This window comes from Cornus florida, unplaced genomic scaffold (assembly GCF_030987335.1).
Source record: "Cornus florida cultivar Cherokee Brave unplaced genomic scaffold, ASM3098733v1 CherokeeBrave_3.0.0_Hap2_Chr01, whole genome shotgun sequence".
Classification (NCBI taxonomy): domain Eukaryota; kingdom Viridiplantae; phylum Streptophyta; class Magnoliopsida; order Cornales; family Cornaceae; genus Cornus; species Cornus florida.
In genome coordinates, this window is record NW_026775571.1 from 50,704,094 (window position 1) to 50,725,590 (window position 21,497).

The 21,497-nt window shown below is 33.7% G+C and overlaps 2 protein-coding genes across 5 annotated transcripts; one reads left to right on the top strand and one right to left on the bottom strand.

Annotated features, from left to right (window-relative positions):
- Positions 1-320: 320 nt before the first annotated feature.
- On the bottom strand, positions 321-4,093 carry LOC132296577 (small ribosomal subunit protein uS19-like). The gene is made up of 4 exons (XM_059794767.1): positions 3,942-4,093; positions 3,650-3,795; positions 3,458-3,515; positions 321-756 (listed from the first exon to the last, which is right to left on the bottom strand). Exons 1-4 carry the CDS (start codon positions 3,942-3,944, stop codon positions 508-510), a joined length of 456 nt encoding a protein of 151 aa, XP_059650750.1. The 5' UTR covers positions 3,945-4,093; the 3' UTR covers positions 321-507.
- Positions 4,094-7,814: 3,721 nt separating this feature from the next.
- Positions 7,815-12,423, top strand: LOC132296589 (uncharacterized). Of its 4 annotated transcripts, none has more exons than XM_059794775.1 (5): positions 7,815-8,067; positions 8,141-8,251; positions 8,458-8,600; positions 9,568-9,932; positions 10,013-12,423. In XM_059794775.1, exons 4-5 carry the CDS (start codon positions 9,645-9,647, stop codon positions 10,442-10,444), a joined length of 720 nt encoding a protein of 239 aa, XP_059650758.1. In that variant the 5' UTR covers positions 7,815-8,067; positions 8,141-8,251; positions 8,458-8,600; positions 9,568-9,644; the 3' UTR covers positions 10,445-12,423. The 4 variants fall into 4 exon arrangements, with proteins under 4 accessions (XP_059650758.1, XP_059650760.1, XP_059650763.1 ...); XM_059794777.1 differs by having other exon boundaries at positions 8,471-8,600; XM_059794780.1 differs by lacking the exon at positions 8,141-8,251.
- Positions 12,424-21,497: the final 9,074 nt, after the last annotated feature.

Consider the following 21,497-nt stretch of genomic DNA (forward strand, 5'->3'; position numbering starts at 1 on the left):
GTCATTTAGAGTCGCCTCACTCATATCACATAATTTATCCCAAATTTGTTACTACCTTGTGAATTGTCGGACTCAATCTCCTCTTTCCTGTTCTTTTTCAAAAATTCACAGGGAGGGTGTTATATAAAATTGATTTTATTTTTACACTTTGTTTTCTTATAATGATTCTTTATAAAATACTCAAAGAAATGAAATACTGATCTATACATTCTACAGAAACATTGACTTGGTTCAGATCCAAGGGCAGAAATAGGAATCATCAATAAAAACATAACAGGCAGCCAAAGGAAAACCTTCATCTCCACTGTAAAACTAATGAATGGCAACAAATTTTTTCAAGGCACTCACATAAATAAATAATCAAAATCACGTTCCTCCTGTGTCCACAACCACCAGGTCTTCAAATTACAAATTCAAAGCGTAAAAGTTTTCGATAAATATACTAATATAGCCTGTTCCTTGAAAATAGAAAAGGATTATATTATCCAGATTGCTGACACATATCTCTCACTTGAGAGGAATGAACCTTGATGAGTGGGTGGCACCAATACCAGGTCTACCATGCTTGACCGGCTTGTACGAGATTGAGAACTCAGCTAGATAATGGCTAATCATTTCAGGCTTGATCTCAACCTGATTGAAGGTCTTGCCATTATACACCCCAACGATGCTTCCTATCATTTCGGGGACTATGATCATATTGCGTAGGTGGGTCTTGACAGGTTCTGGCTTCTCACCAGGAGGGGCCTCCCGTTTCTGATCCATAGACAAGACTTAGTAGAGTTCTTCCTCAACATTAATTAATAATATAAAACAGTATCAAATAGCCAATGAAACAAAAAATTATTTTGACAAAAATCATAATATCATTTTGAGATAATTGCAATGCAAAGAACATATCTGAAGTGTTTTGATATAGAAATCAACACAAGTGGCAACCATATAGGCGGAAACCAAACAATGCATTCAAGCGTGCTAAGTCACTCAATTTGTAATGGTTAACAGAAGTGTTGGGATTTGCAAGGATGTTAGCATCTGAGTGTTAGGCACTAAGAAACAACAGTACCAATAAAACCACGATAGGTATCTTTCACTTTTCTAGAAATACCATGTGTGCATCAACCTTTCAAATCACCAATGCAAGTAGGATTAGAGACTCTCCTAGGTGTATCTCATCACAAGCACAAGTGTATCTTTTCACCACTATCGCTGAAAGACGTCTAGCTGAAAGACATCTAATATAAATCATAGGCGTTAATACATCTTTTAAAGTCAGCAAGATTGCTTAAAACTAAATTAAAGACACACAAATATTACCTCCACTCGCGCAGTTGTATAACAATACTAAAACCCCACCAAAAGCTCACAAATATTACCCCCACCCATGCAGTTGTATAACAATACTAAAACACCACCAAAAGATATGTACTTTTCCTTGATAAATAAAAATTTAGCAAAATACTTGAAAACGCAAAAATAAAAAAATAAAAGAAAAAGAAAAAAGAGATATCATCCATTTTAAATATGAGGACAGGGCTTTCAGCAGTAAGAATGAATTTTAATTGGGACACGACATAAAAATAGAGACTCATAATACGAATGAATTTACATTCGGGGTATACAAACAAAGCAGAAGAAAAATAGAGGAAACACATGTTTAGACTTCTTCAATCATCAGCCCAAATAATTTACACACTAATACAAACAAGTATTTGTATAAAAGGCAATGAAAATTCCAATTTCTAATTCTCGCCAAAACTACCAGTTTTTAAATCTTTAGGATACAAAACATTGATTTTCTAAATGCAGGTAAACAATAAATTATGTTAATGTTTCAATACTTGCAGCACTGTATACTTCTATCTAAACAAAAGCCGTTTGATGTACAATTATTGGACGATTTTAACAGACTTTCTATGTACTTCTAGACATCCATATTTTATTGATTAGTAACTTAATTTCAGCTTCAAAGCACAAGACTCATTTATAACAATCTACCCAGCAAGCATCACAACATTTATCCAAAAAAAAAAATCACCAACATTCTCACCTTTTATGTACAGTATAAAACCTTAGACAATGTAAGAATATCAAAGGCAAAATGTATATAAATATACATTGATTGTTTAGTAGCATTATGTGTGTGTGTGTGTGTGTGTGTGTGTGTATATATATTCTGGTATGATTTCAAGATTGCTACTTTTCTTCACTTCGATATTAAAAAATCCACTTAATAATAGTGTTTTCCACTAATTTGCCTATTATAATAAAACAAGCAAACCGTTCCATATTTCAATATTCGGAAAAAGATGGCTTTAATGACTAAATAGAACCAATTTTCCAGATCGACTCAACCACAACCGTGAGATGTTGGATGCATTTTCAACAGTTGCGGTCGAGTCCATCTGGAAAGTCATTCTATTTAGTTGGGCTGTAGAACATTAACCTTTAATCTTTTACAACTATTCACTTTTAGAAAGAAGGGAACGTGTTTTATACCGTGCATTCAAATAGTACCCCTTACCTTTGTATCAAATTAACACAAGTACACTTTACCATATTTCAATCTTTTGAAAAACATATCCTAAATGCCTAAATAGGACCGACTTTCTATATTCTCAACCACAACCATTGAATGTTGGAAGCACTATCATGGTTGTTGTTGAGAGTCGAGTCGATCTAGGACGTCGGCCCTACTTAGTTGGCCGGTATAGCATTACTCTTTAATCTTTTACCACTATTCTCTTACTTCTAAAAAGTAGGGTACATGTTTGATAATGTCCATATAGACAAGACCGTTGTATCTGATTTTAACACGAGCAAACTGTATCAAATTTTTTTTTTTGACAAGATATTATTAGAAAGCTTTCAAAAGGGGAATGCATCCCAAAGGGCTAAAACTGTAACAGTTTTCAATCTTCAGGAAAAAAAATATTCCGAATGACTAAATAGGACTGACTTTCCAAATCGACTCAACCACAACCATGGGATGTTGGAGTCATTTTCAATAGTTGTAGTTGAGTCGATCTAGGAGGTTGGCCCTACTTAGTCGACCTATATAACATTACTCTTTAATCTTTTACCACTATTCTCTTACCTCTAAAAAGCAGGGAATGTGTTTCATAATGTGCATTCAAACAATTACTTTACATCAAACACCAATCATTTACCACCAATGTTATTTGGACTCGGGTATGTGCGTCGGGTGCAAGTATGTATCCCATCAGACGTTGAATTGTGAAACATACCTCCTAAATATTCAAATTATTTGTAATTTTTATTTTATGCCCAAAAAAAAGTGTGATCATGGAGTCTTGTGTGTTTGACATAACATAGCACTAATAAAATAAAATCAGCAAACCTAATATCTAAATAGCCCAAAACAGCACGACCCAGGTAAATCTCACATAAAAAATGAAAGAAAAATGGATTTAATCTGAAATCTGAAAATACTTACTGCCTTGCGAAGTTTCTTGATCAAAGCCATGGGTTTTCTCTTCAGACCTCTCTGGAACCTTTCATTGCAAATATTACAAATTCGTGAGAAGTGTATAATACAATGTGTGTTTCATCTATATCTTCAGAAATAGTCACACATATATATACACATACAAATATACTGAGATCTAATTAAGTTGTTATATATTACCTTCTGCGAGCTCGGGCAGGGAAGAGCTTGACAAGTTCGTCGGTGGACATGTCGAGAAGTGAATCCAAATCAACGCCTCTGAAGCTGAACTTCTTGAACGTCCTCTTCCTCGGCTGTCCTGCTGCCACATCTGCTTCAACATCCGCCTAACACACGGAAAGAGAGTAAAACACATTGATATATGGATATACATATATATATATGTGTGTGTGTGTATAGGGTACAGAGGTATGATGGAAGATTAAGAGTCGGAGTATGTTTATTCGAACATAAACTGGGATTGAAGACTTACCATCGTTGTAGATGAGATCAGAAACCCTAAAAAAAGAATTTCGATGCGTTCGCGGCTAGGGTTTTTCTTTCAGAAGTTACAAGTATGTATATTATCTGACAGAATATATATAGGAGTATTTATTTATATATATAAATGATTTAGAAATGGTGGACTTTTTTTAGATCTCCCCATTTCACATAAAAATATAAAAATAAATAGAATTAAAAAAAAGTTTACACATTTCTAATATAGCGTATGAGTTCTCTGTAATGATAATTTGGGCCAAACTTTCTTATATTCGAAAAAGATGACCAATAAGTCAGACAATTCACTTAAAAAGCTCATTTGGGATTGCTTCTCTCCGATTTAAAAGTTAGGATGGCAATTTTTTCCGACCCAACTGGTTTCCGCCCAGCCTCACCCCGCCCTTAATGAAACGGATTTGGTAACTCCCTAAATGGGTTTGGGGTAGGTATAGTAAAATAATTAAAAACCTGAAGTTGGTTTGGGACGGAGGCGGATTTAGTGATAACTCCGCTTCAACCCCACCCCGATTATATATGTACCTTTAAATTATATATGTATATAATATTTAATATATTTAAAACCCTTGTTACTTTGTTGGAAATGTCCATTAATATATTAAATTATTAATATTCACTACTTAGTAATTAAAAAGTCAGGTCAACTTATTTATCAGCCCAATTTGAGCACATTGAGTTAATATTTTTTTAAAAAAAACTAAATAATAAAATGGCATAACCCGCCTCCACCCTTGCCCCCTCAATTAAACGGAGTACGCTGGGCGGAGTTGGTACTTTGTCTACCAGAATTGGAGCAGGGATGGTATACCAACTATAAACCCGTCCCAGAGTAGGGGCAGAGTTGGTATAACTGATTTTCTAACGGAGCGGGGTAGGGTTTAGTCAAGCGCCCTGTGAGGACCTGCCCTTTATATATATATTGTTGACCTTAATGATTTCATCCAAGTACAATCTAAAGGTTTTGATAATAACAAACCATTAATGGTGTTTAAGGACTAATATTTACATTGAGTGTTATAGATTATTCACATTCAAAGGATGATCTCAATGAAGCACGAAAGATCATTCCGAGTATTCTATTATTCAAGATCATATCAAGGAAAGCAATGGATACAAAGAAGACATGAAGTTGCAAAGAAGCAAATGCAAAGTCCACCCAAAGATAGCTTGGACTACAACGAGCAAGAAAGCAACTCAAAGAAAGGAAGAAAGCAAGTCTACCTCAAAGCCTAAAGATCATGGACAATTCTTGAAGAAAGGGGTAGATAGGATGGTGAGTGTTTAGGATTCAATGTCAAAGTATTTATGAATCTATTTGAAATTCATCTCTATAGGACCATGCATATCATATCATCATTTATATGCTCTTATATCCATTAGCAATAGACTATGCACTTCATTCTTATATAATTATACATGAAGTCATTACTAAAGAGTGAGTTAGTTCAAGCTTGCATAAGCTTTGAAAGAACTCATCACTTGTGCTAGACATGCTAAGACCATGCACATCAATCATATAATTCATATTGGTCAACAATTAAGGCATGAGAAGCCTTCATTACCATGAGTTGGTAACGAACATTCGGACCCCAGAATGCGCGTCATGAAAAACTGTGTTTTTGGCTAAGTGTGAAAAATGAATTTTTGAAATAATGATTATTTCAAAATAATTTTTCCCGGTAATAACTCTTTATACTTCAACTAGCCTAAACTGATTTTATCAGAATTTTTGACCAAGTCTATATTGGTCTACATAAGGATTCAATTTTACCAAAACTGTCGGAAATCCAAATTTGTACTAAAATTGAATTTCTACATTTTGATTTAGTAGGATTTCAATTTTCTAGTATTTTTTATTGAATCCAAATGGGGGGTACTTCCTTATTTACATTGTAAACTTAAAGTAAGTAAAGACATTTACTTAAATGTTTTCAATGGAAACAAGGTATGTGCAGATGTCCTGTGCACAGACTGTTTCATCTGTTAGCCTAGAACAATTCTGAAGTAGCAGTTCCAGTTCTGCCTACCGAAACAAAGGACCAATTCATTTCGGTCTACCGAAATAAGTTAATGAAAGAACACTACTAGGTGTTTCGGTCGACCGAAACAGAGAAGGGTTTTACTTCGGTCTACCGAAACAGAGATGAGGATGATGACTAATCTTAAAACCATTTCGGACGACCGAAACACAAAGGTGTTTCATTTCGATCGACCGAACCTTGCCCAGATCTGAATCTGAACAGCTATTCCCTCTCAGACAGCATGCACAACAGCCATATTTTTGAATTGGTTTATCAAAACTCTATAAATAGAGTTGGGGACTTCGGGATTTCAGGTTGCTACCATTGAGAAACATTATATAGCATCCAAAGAGCTTTTGTTCTTCATTTTTAAATTATACTCTCTCATCCCATATCATTCATAGAGTATTGAGCTTCAATATATTCATATATACTCTAGAGTGAGCTAAACTTGTACATCAAATCTGTGAGAGATTATTGTGAGCTTTGATTTGCATATCAATCTTTGAGAGATATATTTGTATGCAACAAATCTGATCTTCATTTGTAAGGGCTGGTGTGGCCCAAGAAAGAAGAAGTAAGCTAGCTTCATTTTGCAAGGGTTGGTGTGACCCAAAGGAAGACTAAGAGAGGTTGTCTCTTAGCAAAGTGAAGCAAGTAATTGCTTCTAATCAAGGTTTGCTCTCCACCCGTAAGGAGGTGCCATAGTGGATTGAGAAGTCTCAAGAAGGGTCTTGAGCCGAGAAGTAGGAGTTTCCGAACCTCGCTAAAATCACTGTGTGAATGTTTGCAATCTTTCTTCCCTTATCTCTTTTACATTTATGCTATTAATTGTTCATGTTTATATCTTGATAATTGCCTAATTGTTAGAAGGGTTTCATAGTATTTGCAAATCCGAAAATTGGCCATTGTTTGCCAAAGACTCTATTTACCCCCCTCTAGAGTCTATACTTAGGCAACATATATATATATATATATATATATATATATATATATATATATATATATATATATATATTTTCTCGTTTATTTTTTGGGTTTGGGTCTTGTCGAACCGGATCGAGCCAATTGCCCGGAATAGTTCCCGACACTCCCTTCATTTCATCCTTGTGTATTTTACCCTTGTGTCATTGTGGAATTGTATTGCACTTGTAAACCATTTTACCTTTTGTTACTTGGGAATATTTGTGCGATTTTATTTTGTTGACATTTTCATTTTGGGGGAATTTGTGCGATTGTCTTTTGGAGATATTTTCATTTGGGGCCATAGTATGATTATCTTTTTAGATATTTTTATGAAGGGACTTTTGTGTAATTTATGAAAGTTAGTGCCATGTGTTGTGTTTTGATTGGGACAGGTGTTGGAGTTTGATTGGTGGCATGTAGATGGTTAGATTGTTGACAAGTGAAGGGTGGAGATGGTAATGTGTGACAGATGTAGTGCTAGGGTGCGTGTGTTTGATTTATATCATCTTCCTTTAGTTACATTTTTCTCCTAATCTTCTTATTTTTCTTCCTCTCACCTTGCTTCCACTATTGGTCCCCAAGCTATAAGCTTGCTTTTCCTTACCTTTCACTCACCATTTTGATTTTCCAAAAAAGGGAGAAAGGGTGGGGACACTAAGGCCTTGTTTGGTTTATGTTTTGTTTTGTTCCAAAAGTGCTACAGTACCACTATTGAGGACCAAAACATGTTTGGCACGGCCTTTATTGGTTTCAATAGTGTCAGAACATTTTGTAAAAATAGGACAAAAGTTGGAACAAGATTTTAGTGTTCTAGCTTATTCCCAAAATTTGGCCGGCCCACTTATCACTGTAGCAGGTGTAAATATGTCAAAACTTGTTCCATTTTGAGAACAGGTATAAACACAAATCACAACAATGTTCTAGGGTTCGCACAGTTGAAGGCGATTCGGCTCCAGTGCACAACGTCGGGCTTCAAATCGATGAAAACCAAACTGGGATTGAAATCGACGAAGCTTTCCTACACAGTCGTCTTCTTGTCACTACTGTGGGCTTGAAATCGACCACACTGAAATAGATCTGAAGCTTTCCTTGAGAGTCATTTTTTTCTCACTGGTGAGCACCTCTGCTTTTTATTCTTAACATAGTTATCCTTGTTCTCTGTCTAAAATTTTGACGCTGTTTAAAGATCGGACTTCAAATTGACCACTGTGTATGAAGATCTGAAGAGAAACTCCCTCTGTCTCACCTCTACATTTTCCGGTGAACCCAAGCTTCGCCGCTACCTTCTGTCACTCCGGTGAGTTCTTCGCAAAAGGGCTGAGCTCTCTCTTCATCGTGTCTCTCTCCACCCTCGGATTCTTTTCTCTCTATCCAGAATCTCCCCAAGCCCTCTCTCTATTTCCTCATCTCTCTCATCTTGGTTTGTTGAGTTTTGTTAGAATTTTGTTTAAATTTATTTTATTTATTTTTAAAGATGATACAAACTCATTTTTTTATACAAAGATCTGTGTGATAGGGCACAGTTGAAGCGGGTAGTGACACAAATACCATACTAGGGTTAAAAATTGAAGTGACGAAGAAGCCTTGTTTTTGATTCGGAACTTCACTCTTCTTCAGCAACTCCAGACAAATTTTCTTTGAACCAGGTATATAGCCCTCCTTCTAGCAAGTATGCTGCAATCAGTGATCTGCAGAAAGTAGCATAAGTAACATTTTAGTATGGTTTGTGACTCTTTCGACTGTTTTTACCAAGACTGTTTGCATTCTGGAACTTGTATCTATTTTTGATTCCACAACTGTTCGCGTATGCCAAAATTGAACTATGATTAGTTGATTAAAAAAGTTGTTTGAAACCATAGAATGCAAAAGAAGTGAGTCAGATAAAAGTCTCAAAATCACATAGACCTAAATATAGGATTTATCCATAGCAAGTTACTAAAACTGAAGAATATTGTATTGGTGGTTGTTTCTGTTGGCTTTTAAGTTTGTCATTTATGATGTCTCTTTGAGTTTGCTTGATACATTGTTTCTCTAGTAATTTCATGGATTATGGTTTTTCTAGCAACTACTACTATGCAAGGTGGCCACCTATTCTCAAATTTATTTTCCCTCCTTTGAAATCTTATGTAATAAAAAAATTTCAGTTGTGTTTAAGAAAGTAAATGTGATGTCTCGAGAGCTAATTTGATTACAACATCTAGCGTTTACCAAAGAAGATGAAGGCAATTTATATAAGCAGTTGTTGAGAACCTTAATAGCATGAAAGAAAGCCTATTATAGTTCTCTATGGATAATTTATTGAAGATTCTATGGTAAACACTATGGACTATTTAAAATCTATTATGAAGGCTATGCATGAATATTCATCTCCTCTATTAAATAATTGGTTTTTGTTGAAGTTTCCAGTGATGTCCCATCATTTATCATTACTTTTTATTATTATTCTTTTTACTCTGAATTTTAATTTTGTCATAACTTGGTTGGCTCAATATTTTAAAGAAACTCGAATGTTAGTATACAAAATTTAATAAAGAAGTCATCCTGAAAATATTCTATGAGACCATAGTTGTTAATGACCCTTTTAACCCATTCTTATTAAAACTATGTAATTAGATGGATATCAATGGTGACAATGTGGTGGGAGAAGAAATAGAGGACCTTACGGACAATATCGATGATGCAAAACTAGTATGGATGATTCTCAGCTCGAAGCTTTCATCATCTGTATAGAGAAAGAAGTGAGGGTTGGTAATCGGACTACCAGAACTTTTAGCACAATTGGTTGGAAGAATATAGTAGAAGGCATGAGCGTCCGTACAGGGAAGAAGTATGCACCGAAACAACTTAGGAGCAAATTCAACCACATAAGGGTAAAGTACAAAGCCTTTGTGAGTTTGTTAGCAGAAACAGGCGTGGGATATAATGCTGAGACGGGCATGGTTATAGTTGAAAATGAAAGATGGCCTAGATTGATGAAGGTTAGTTATTCAAATAAATGTATATTGATTTTACAAATGTAGACTTAACTTAATATTAATAGTACTTTAATAATTTGTAGGTGAATAACCATTATGGTGAGTTTCGAAAGAAGGGATGCAAGCATTTTGACAAGTTAACCACCATATTTAGAGGCATACATCCTACAGGTGCACATGTCCATACTTCGACTAATCCACCCATTATCAACCAAGCCCCCTCACACCATGCAACCATACATAGCTCATTTGAAATTGATGATTTAGCTGAGTTAGACGGTCATGAGATCAGTCCCTCTCCTGAACCTTATGGTAAGAAACCAAAGAAAGAGAGTTTTGACTCCACAATGAGCGATGTCATGGTGCAAATGAAAGACAAAGCTAACATGAAATGTGATCGAATTGAAAAGGCCATAAAAGAAGCTTTATCATCTAATATGAAAACAGTCCATGAAAAATGTCAGGTTGAAGTAAATTCTCCGGACAAGACAAAAGGTGATTTTAAGTTATGTTGATATGAAACAATATGCTAAGGTCATCTAAATGTTACGTAATGATGAAGTTTGGAGGGATTTCTTTCTAAATGACCTTCCTGATAATAAGAGGGTTGGTTGGATCATAAATCTTTGATTTTGTGTGTTGTTTTTATTATGACTTTGAATAACTGTACTATTAAGTATATTTTATTTGGTATGTTGCTTTTATTTCTTATTTGGTTTTGTTACGACTTTGGATGATTGTAATATTAAGTACACTAGTATTTGGCTTGGAATGATTGTAATGACAATATCAGTATTTGGCTTGGGATGATTTTATTTGTTGTCTTGCTTTTATTACTTATTTAGTATTTGGCTTGGGATGATTGTAATTTATGTCATTTCTTATATTTTATATTATACAGATGGATATTAGGACAATCATTGAGTTGCATGATGATGATGATGACGAGAATGAATGTGTCATCATAACGGCATGTTTGTTGGATTACTATATAAAACATTACCATAAACAACCTTGTAGGGATTCAATTTTAAGAGGGGAAACATATATATTGGAGATCTTGAACGGGTATGGAAATAGATACATTTAGGATGTCCATTCCTATTTTTTTGAAGTTGTGTGGGGAGCTTAGGTCATTAGGGTTGAAAGACTCTAAAGGTGTAAATGTTTATGAACAAGTTGACATATTCTTGCTTACTTTAGTTCACAATGAAAGGAATCGTGTGTTAGCAGAAAGATTTTAACACTATACTTATACAATTTCAAAACATTTCCATTCGATTTTACAAAAAGTGTGTGATTTAGGGAAAAAGATTATTGTCCCCTAGATTTAACCCAAGTTTCTAACCATATAAAGAAGTCAAAAAAAGTACAACCCTTTTTTTAGGAATTGCACAGGGGAAATTGATGGAACTCATATCCTTACGAACGTGCCTATGGACCAGCAAATACCATTTCGTGGTAGGAAGGAGGATACTATACAAAATGTAATGGTTGTTTGTGATTTTCATATGATGTTCATATACGTTGTAGCAAGATGAGATAGGTCTGCTAATGATTCTAAGATATTGAATGAGACCATTAATAATGAGGATATGCATTTCCCACAGCCTCCGGACGGTAAATGTCATACTTCCTACAATTTTGCAATAGTTATTTTAAATATAATGGTACAATTGTAAAATGGCAAAAAAATATTATTTAGTGAACTCCGGGTATGCCAATCAACCGGGTTTCTTGGCTCCCTATAGGGGTCAACGGTACCACTTCTAAGAGTACCATAGAGCTTTTCGGGCAACATCGAGGTAGAAAGGAAACATACAATCACAGGCACTTGTCTTTGCGAAATATCATTGAGCGTTGTTTTGGGATGCTTAAGATGAGATTCCCCATCTTGAAGCAAATGCCCCCATATAAGTTTGAAGCTCAGGTTGCTATTGTTTTAGCCTGCTGCACACTTCACAACTTTATAAGAAATGAGGTGCAAGTAGATGCAATATTTGATGATGCAACTGTGGAGGCGCTAATAGATGAAATATTTGAAGATGATAATGATGATGTTCAGGTTAATGTGCCGCAGTTTCGCTCGTGACTAATCGATATTTTACGTGATCATTGTAATACCCCGATAATTTTAAAAGATTTATTAATTAGGATTAATTATTTTATTTTATTTTTCAATGATTTATTTTATTTTATTGAGTGCTAGATTAATTATCTTATTTTAATTAAGTTATATTTCGTGATTATGTATGATGATTGATTGTTTGTGTGGTTGATTATTGATTGAATTATTGGTGTGTTGATTTTATTGGTATTATATGACTTAGTTGTAAATTCTTGTTTGTTTATGTGCTTCATGTAATTAGTTATTTTAATTTCTGTATTTAATTAATTATCTTATTTATTTAAATTAATTGGATTGGGCTTAAGGAAAGTTAGACCAAAAGATGTGGTCTTGGGCTTGTATGAAACCTTATTGGGTTAATTAATGAAGGTCTGTGGTTATTTAATTATTTAAATGATCACTTTTGTATCAATTATATTTATATATATATATATATATATATATATATAATTATATATAAATATAATTAATTAATAATTGTTATGGAAAGATATATATATAGATATATATTTATTGATATTTATAAGTATATATGATTTAATTAACTAATGAGTTAATTATGGAAGGAATATATATTTATATATATATATATGTTTATAGATATAAATTATTTAAAGATTATTATTTTAATTCATAATACTAGTTGGAATAGGATTTGGAATTTAAGGTGTATAAAAATACACATAAGGCTTTAGGGTTAAAGGTTTTACACGTTAGAAAAATAAAACAGACAGAGAGAGAGAAAGAAGAAGGGCTGACAAGGAGGACGTCGGATCTGAAAAGGAGGACGTCGGAATTGGAAGAGATAATTAAAGCTTAAAGCGTCGGTTTCGTTTCGAAACCTTCAGGCGAGTTTTCTCTAACTTTCCTCTTAGAACTCATAAGGATTTCACCTTGAGTATCAAGGCTTTAATTAAATTTATTTGTTTAAAAATTATGGTTAGATCGGAATAATTAAAAAGTATAAACTATTATATTTGATTTTTAGATTATTGGATTTTAATTGATATATATAGGTGTTATGTATATTTTAAAATCAATCTATAGGTGGATTTGTGACCCAAGAGAGTTAATTATGGTTTCTTTATTTTTCTAGAATTGTTCTGTAAATTTCTGGAATTTTTCTGATATTTTTAGGAATTTATTAGGATTTATTTTCCTATTATTTGTTAGGAAAATAATTATATATATATATATATATATATATATATATATATATACTAGGTAACTGGCGCATGTGGAGCGGCGGCACAATAAAGAATTGATCCAGTGCGGCGCGGTGTAGGATAATAGGGTGTATACGCCAATTAGGGCCATTTGATTAATTAAACTTATGTGAATTGATATGGTGCATCGCGGCGCATAAAACTTTGGTGCGCATGTGTATCTGGACCATAGAAGTGGTCTGGTCAACTATGGGATTATTTGGTGTATTGCAGACCATGAGAAGATGGTGCACTCGCTGATCTGGACCTTAGATCTATTATAGTTAATAGAAAATAATCTAGTGTGAGCGTGTTCACTTGCGCACTCATTTATGACCATTGGATGCGGCATAAAGGAAGTGATGGATTCAGTGTGGTGGGCTCACGGTAGCTGAAAGAGCTTAGCCAATACCAGCACACAAGGAGGCTTGAATCCAGCGCGTGCAAGTGCATAGTAAGCACGTGGGCGCGCGTGGGAAACTATGTGGGCCTAATTTGACACTAGAAATTAAAACGGTCATAACTTAGTCATTTTAAATCGAAATTGGGTCATTCTTGAGCTCAAATTCAAGGATTTTTCGTCTTCTTTCCAATGGTACCAATTTCATTATCAGATTCCCATCCTACTAGGAGATATTTATGTTTTAGTGAGAAAGTGTCGGAAAACTATTTAAACCAATATGGAGTATTTAAAGGAAACTATTTCTGACATATTTAGTTGCACTAATTTGTGTAAATATAATAAATTAATAATTTGTTATGGAAGGAAGTGTGTATATATATATATATATATATATATATATATATAATTATTTATATATGTGTATATATAGTTTAATTTGTCTATGAGTGGTATATATAATTATTTATATATGTGTATATATAGTTTAATTTGTCTATGAGTGGTATGGAAGGATGAATATATAAATAATTATATATATATATATATATATATATATGTATGTATGTATGTATGTATGTATATTGATTTTAAATAATCAAAGATTATTAAAGAAGGTGTTAAACACATATATACATTAAATAACATATGTGTAGGTATATATATAAATCATTTAAGATGATTAATATTATCATTCTTATTTGGCATATCTTAATAGGCTGGTTGTTAAATTAATGATATGCATATAATAGGCATGTGATGGCTATGTATGATTTATCGTATTGTTAATTTTAAAGTTAATTCATGGTTAAAGTGTGGGCATGGATGAATTGTCAAATGATTAAATATATTACCTAAATATTTGTATGAATAGAATACATATATGGAAAGCATGGATGAATTGCTAATTAAATGTATGAATAAATATACCTGTGGAGGCATGGTTGAATTGCCAATGTATAAATATACATACACGGAGGCATGGTTGAATTGCCAATGTATAAATAAATATACTTATGGAGGCATGGTTGAATTGCCAATATATAAATAAAAATATTTACAATGGCATGGTTGATTTGCCAAAGCATAATTACGTTGTTATGTGTTAGATGATTAAAATATCATCTATGGTTGTTGTATGTATGGATTGGATTAGGGTTAGATATTCTTAAATGAGAATAGTTTAGTACTTACTGGTTAGTGTATTATTTTACATTAATAAAATAATATTGGGGAAGACGTGGATGATTTGTCAAAACTTGGATTTTGGATATGTGATTTAAACAATTAAAATCATTATCGGGTTAGGATTAAATAGAGTATTTCTTTTATTATAATTTGTTGTTTAAATGATTAAACAACTGACTAGGATGGGATTAAGGTCAAAGGAGTTTTTATAAAATGAAATGGTAGATTGGTCTAGGTATGAATATTATTCTAATAATTATTTAATAGGTATGAAAATTTAATAAACCTATTAATGGATGTGATTAGTATAGTATATATAATTATATATATACATACACACACACATATATAAGCCATGATATAAGCTTGAGTCTCAGGATCAGTGGTTAGGATGGAGGCGTATATTGCCGATTGAGATGGGTAGCTGGGTTTAAGGATGTGTGGGCTCTGGTAGAAGGAGGACTCGTAACCACCTTTGTGTGCGTTTTACATGAGATACCCACTATCCGGTTGAAACTGCTTTAGTCCAGTGAGAGTCTCTAGTGTGTACTTATATTTATCAATTATATAAATATGGAATTAGCTAATTACGTGATGTGTCTGCTAATAATGAATATGTGTGGATGGGTTAATTTCCACACGGATAAAAGGAATAATGAAATTTGAAATTAAATAATCAAAGTTTTTATTTCATGGATTTGTGAATTCCGAGGACGGAATTCCGTTTGTTAGGGGGGAAGAATGTAATACCCCGATAATTTTAAAAGATTTATTAATTAGGATTAATTATTTTATTTTATTTTTCAATGATTTATTTTATTTTATTGAGTGCTAGATTAATTATCTTATTTTAATTAAGTTATATTTCGTGATTATGTATGATGATTGATTGTTTGTGTGGTTGATTATTGATTGAATTATTGGTGTGTTGATTTTATTGGTATTATATGACTTAGTTGTAAATTCTTGTTTGTTTATGTGCTTCATGTAATTAGTTATTTTAATTTCTGTATTTAATTAATTATCTTATTTATTTAAATTAATTGGATTGGGCTTAAGGAAAGTTAGACCAAAAGATGTGGTCTTGGGCTTGTATGAAACCTTATTGGGTTAATTAATGAAGGTCCGTGGTTATTTAATTATTTAAATGATCACTTTTGTATCAATTATACTGGACTGGGACAGCTACAGGGTAATCACCAGGAGGGGCAGTCAAGTATATTTAGGGGTCATTGCTATAAGTGTGGAGATTATGGGCATTCAGCCAAACGGTGTCCTGGGTTGGCTCAGAAACAGCATGGGCAACAGGGACAGTGGCAACCATTACCTACTCCACAGATTCCACGTGTGCAGGCTCAGACATTTCCGGCCTTACCAGCACCACCGCCACCGCAGGGACAGCCTATACAGCAGTTGCATTAGGGTATGGTGTACAATGCCACACCTTGCAATGCATGGGTACCTCAGAAGAATTGAGGTATGTTTTTTTTATTTCAAGGTAGATGTAGAAATGACTTAGTAGATATAAGTGCATCATGTTCATTAGTATCTGGATGGTTTTGGCTTATGATGGTGATATATATTTATACATATATAATCCATTATATCCACATAAAAGTAAACTATCCAACCATATTATTTCAATGGCATACCATCCAACTATTCCGTTGACCTGACACGAATAAGTAGGACTTAACGCTATGGTTAATCCGTTCCCTTATAAATATATAGGTAGGACTTAACTTCTTTGGTTAATCCGTCCCTGAAATGCCACCGTCCCATACCGGTGTACTAAACCATACAATTCATAAATAAATAGGTAGGACTTAACTATTCCGTTAATCCGTCCCTAAAATACCTCTATATTATTTTATTGGTGCATAAATCCATAAAACCCATACTTCAAAATTAGGGGAAGACTCAACGATTTACCAATACCTTCTAAATCGGTGTCTTACCATTTTCCTGATAAGACTCAATGATTTACCATTAGGACACACTAACGGACCGAATATAGAATACAATGTATCCTAAACTTAAGCTCTAAAGAAACGAGTACACAAAGCGGAATTCACATAACGAAAGACACCCTAGGGACACTTGAACCTGGAGTGCTCTGATACCAACTGTAATACCCCCTAATTTCGGAACACGGGTTGATCAAGTCCGCGCACCAAATCAGGGGATATCAAACCAATTAAAGTATTTAAACAAGCACGGATTACAACCTGAAATAGAGAATAAAATAAAACGCTGAAGAAATCCAATTAATAGTAAATCCATTAATAACTTCCAAATGGTTACAACTCGGGAATCCCGTAACTCAAGGACCCCTTAACCAAAAATTACTATTTAGAATTTCAACCAAATAACTACTAATATCAACTAAAACAAAACTAATATCCTACTTTTAAGCAAATAGAAGGAATGGATAAGTCCTCCAGCTACGGATCCTCAACCTTGAGACTTGACCTTCTAACAACCTGAAAAATAAATCGCGGGTTAAACCCTACGAGCAAGTTCTCTCTGCTAAGCCTCTGAAAACCAATAAACAAATCATCTTTACCAAAACCATCCCTAATTAAGCTTTAACTTTAATATACGATGCTACCAATATATATAAATACTTATATATATAGTACAAGAATCCTATCTGTTAATAGGGCATTAAATTGTCAAAACCACTAACCAATAATTAATTATTAGTCATACCCAGACCAAGCCCCCCCTTTTATAATTTTCTCATAAAGTAAACACCACTCACCTTAACTCCATCCTAAACAGTAATTTAGTTATCTACACATATAGCAATTTAAATATGCACCGGCAAATCAACCATACCATTTATAAATATATTTATTTATATACTAGCAATTCAACCATGCTTCCTTCAATATATTTACTTTTACAATTAATTAGCAATTCAACCATGCTTCCCATATATGAAATTTATTCATAACCAATAAGGCAGTATATCAAAGCCTTTGGCAACTCATCCATGCCTACAATTCAACCATGTATTAACTTTAAACTTAACTCTAGGTATATATAATTATACATAGACTTCACATGCATATAATAAGCATGTCCTTAATTTAATAACCGTGTATCTATTACGATTTTAAATCAACCATACCATACACGAATCAAGTCATACCAAACAAGATTTATAATATTTAATAATCTTAAATAATATATATATACACATATATTTTATAATATGTATATATGTGTGTATCATACATTCCATACCAATCGTTGACTATTTAAAATCAGATCTACATATATATACACATATATACACCTTCTTTCATTGCAAAAATATTTAATTAATTATATTTATACCACTAAATGCTACTAGGTATCTTAGTAACACTCTGAGGCTCTCAAAATATCAAGAACACACCCTCTAATGATTAATTTTAACCCTAACAAGCTTAAGATAAATACTGGAACTTCACCGGAGTCTCAAGCAACTTTCCAGGACCTCACACGCATCCCCACGCGCCTTCACGCGCCGCCACATACCCCTAGACTACTCCCACGCGCCTCCACACGCTTCCCCTTACCGGCAGGCGCGTCCACGCGCCTGCACGCGCCCTCACGCGCCTGAGCCACTCTCGGCGCGTGTTGGCAGCTCCTAATTGGTTGTTGTTTGGTGCTCTTGGTAAGCCGCGATGCACTGGATCCTCTCCCTTAATCAACTACATCTAACCATTGATGCCACATGTGTATCAACTTACAATGGACCGCATCACACCAGATCAATCCGACTAAATAAAATTAATCCTATGGCCTAGATCAATGAGTGCACCCTTTTCCTACGTACGCGACCACACTGGATAAAAATCCTATTGATGCGCAAATACTAGCCGCCTCCAGTGTGTTTGTTAAACAATTTAACACACACACACACACACACACACACACACACACATATATATATATATATATATATATATATATAACAATTTCTAAATTAACATTAAAAATATAAATTAATTTCAGAAATTGTTCAGAAAATCTCAGAAAAATCCCAAAAGCTCTATTTATTATTTTGGGCATAAGTGAACATATACAATTAAATTAAAATCCATTTAATTTAATTAATCATGCTACACAAGGTTAACACAAAATATAAAAATTTTAGAAAAATAAAATTTAATTAACCTAACCTCACCTACAAGATCTAAATTATCAGAACAATGCATACATATATTCACATGTTTAATTCTATAATTTTGTAAAGAATAAATATGCTCCTCCAATTTGAATAATAATTTAATTTAATAAAATAAAATTATAATTTCGATAATCAAGGTGATAAGTTTATGAGTTCTAAGAGGAGAAGTAGAGAGGAACTCGCCTGAAGGTTTCGAAACGAAACCGACGCTTTAAGCTTTAATTATCTCTTCCAATTCCGACGTCCTCCTTTTCAGATCCGACCTCCTCCTTGTCAGCCCTTCTTCTTTCTCTCTCTCTGTCTGTTTTATTTTTCTAACGTGTAAAACCTTTAACCCTAAAGCCTTATGTGTATTTTTATACACCTTAAATTCCAAATCCTATTCCAACTAGTATTATGAATTAAAATAATAATCTTTAAATAATTTATATCTATAAACATATATATATATATAAATATATATTCCTTCCATATATATATATATATATATATATATATATATAATCCATTATATCCACATAAAAGTAAACTATCCAACCATATTATTTCAATGGCATACCATCCAACTATTCCGTTGACCTGACACGAATAAGTAGGACTTAACGCTATGGTTAATCCGTTCCCTTATAAATATATAGGTAGGACTTAACTTCTTTGGTAAATTTCATATATGGGAAGCATGGTTGAATTGCTAATTAATTGTAAAAGTAAATATATTGAAGGAAGCATGGTTGAATTGCTAGTATATAAATAAATATATTTATAAATGGTATGGTTGATTTGCCGGTGCATATTTAAATTGCTATATGTGTAGATAACTAAATTACTGTTTAGGATGGAGTTAAGGTGAGTGGTGTTTACTTTATGAGAAAATTATAAAAGGGGGGGCTTGGTCTGGGTATGACTAATAATTAATTATTGGTTAGTGGTTTTGACAATTTAATGCCCTATTAACAGATAGGATTCTTGTACTATATATATAAGTATTTATATATATTGGTAGCATCGTATATTAAAGTTAAAGCTTAATTAGGGATGGTTTTGGTAAAGATGATTTGTTTATTGGTTTTCAGAGGCTTAGCAGAGAGAACTTGCTCGTAGGGTTTAACCCGCGATTTATTTTTCAGGTTGTTAGAAGGTCAAGTCTCAAGGTTGAGGATCCGTAGCTGGAGGACTTATCCATTCCTTCTATTTGCTTAAAAGTAGGATATTAGTTTTGTTTTAGTTGATATTAGTAGTTATTTGGTTGAAATTCTAAATAGTAATTTTTGGTTAAGGGGTCCTTGAGTTACGGGATTCCCGAGTTGTAACCATTTGGAAGTTATTAATGGATTTACTATTAATTGGATTTCTTCAGCGTTTTATTTTATTCTCTATTTCAGGTTGTAATCCGTGCTTGTTTAAATACTTTAATTGGTTTGATATCCCCTGATTTGGTGCGCGGACTTGATCAACCCGTGTTCCGAAATTAGGGGGTATTATAAATGGTATCAGAGCCTGACCCAGCCGGAAGTGTGCCGACGGGGACGTCGGGCCTCCAAGAGGGGTGGATTGTGATGACCTTGTGGGCGGGTGTGCCGTGGGCGGGTGCAAGAGACATTGTCAGGCTACCACATTGGCGAGCTACAGGTGCACAGTCCCACATCGCCTGGGTAGAGGAAATGTGAAGTGCTTATATGTAAGTGTGTCACCTCCAATTGGTATGAGGCCTTTTGGGGTGAAGCCCAAGAGCAAAACCGTGCGGGCTCAGGCCCAAAGCGGACAATATCATACCATGTGGTGGAGTGGGTCGTTACAATCATGTTGCTAATAATATATGGAATACAATTCAGCACCTTTGAAATTGTATTTAGATGTTTATTATGTTTGGATAACTGTAATAATTACTTTATTTTAACTATTTGTTAGTATTTGGATAACTGTAATAACTACTTTATTTTAACTCTCTTTTACAATTTCGATAAATGTAATAACTTGTGGTAAATATATTTTAACTTTTTTTTATGATTTAGATTACTGTAATAACTTGTATATGCAGTCATGTATGAGATATAGGGTGACGGGCCACCTTGTGCATGTGGAAGAGGTCGAATGAATCTTTATACGATTGGAACTTCAAAGAATTATGGACGTTCATTCTATAGATGTCCAACTTGGGGGGTATACAATTTCTTTTGCATTAATAATTTTTTATACGTACATCTTATTGTCATAAGGGCATTATAATAATATATAAGTCTTTAATGTTTTAGTCACATACTCGTTCATTTATATGGTTGGATGACATGCACAAACGTCTGCAAGTGGGTGGTCATGTGGAGCAAGAGTTGGAGGATGTAGTTGCTGTTATGCAAACTCAACAAAATATGCAAAACTACATTATCTATGGTGGCTGTTGTTGTCTTACTATAACTATATTATTTATATTATTGCTCATGTTGTTGTTGTTGGTTATTGTGACTGT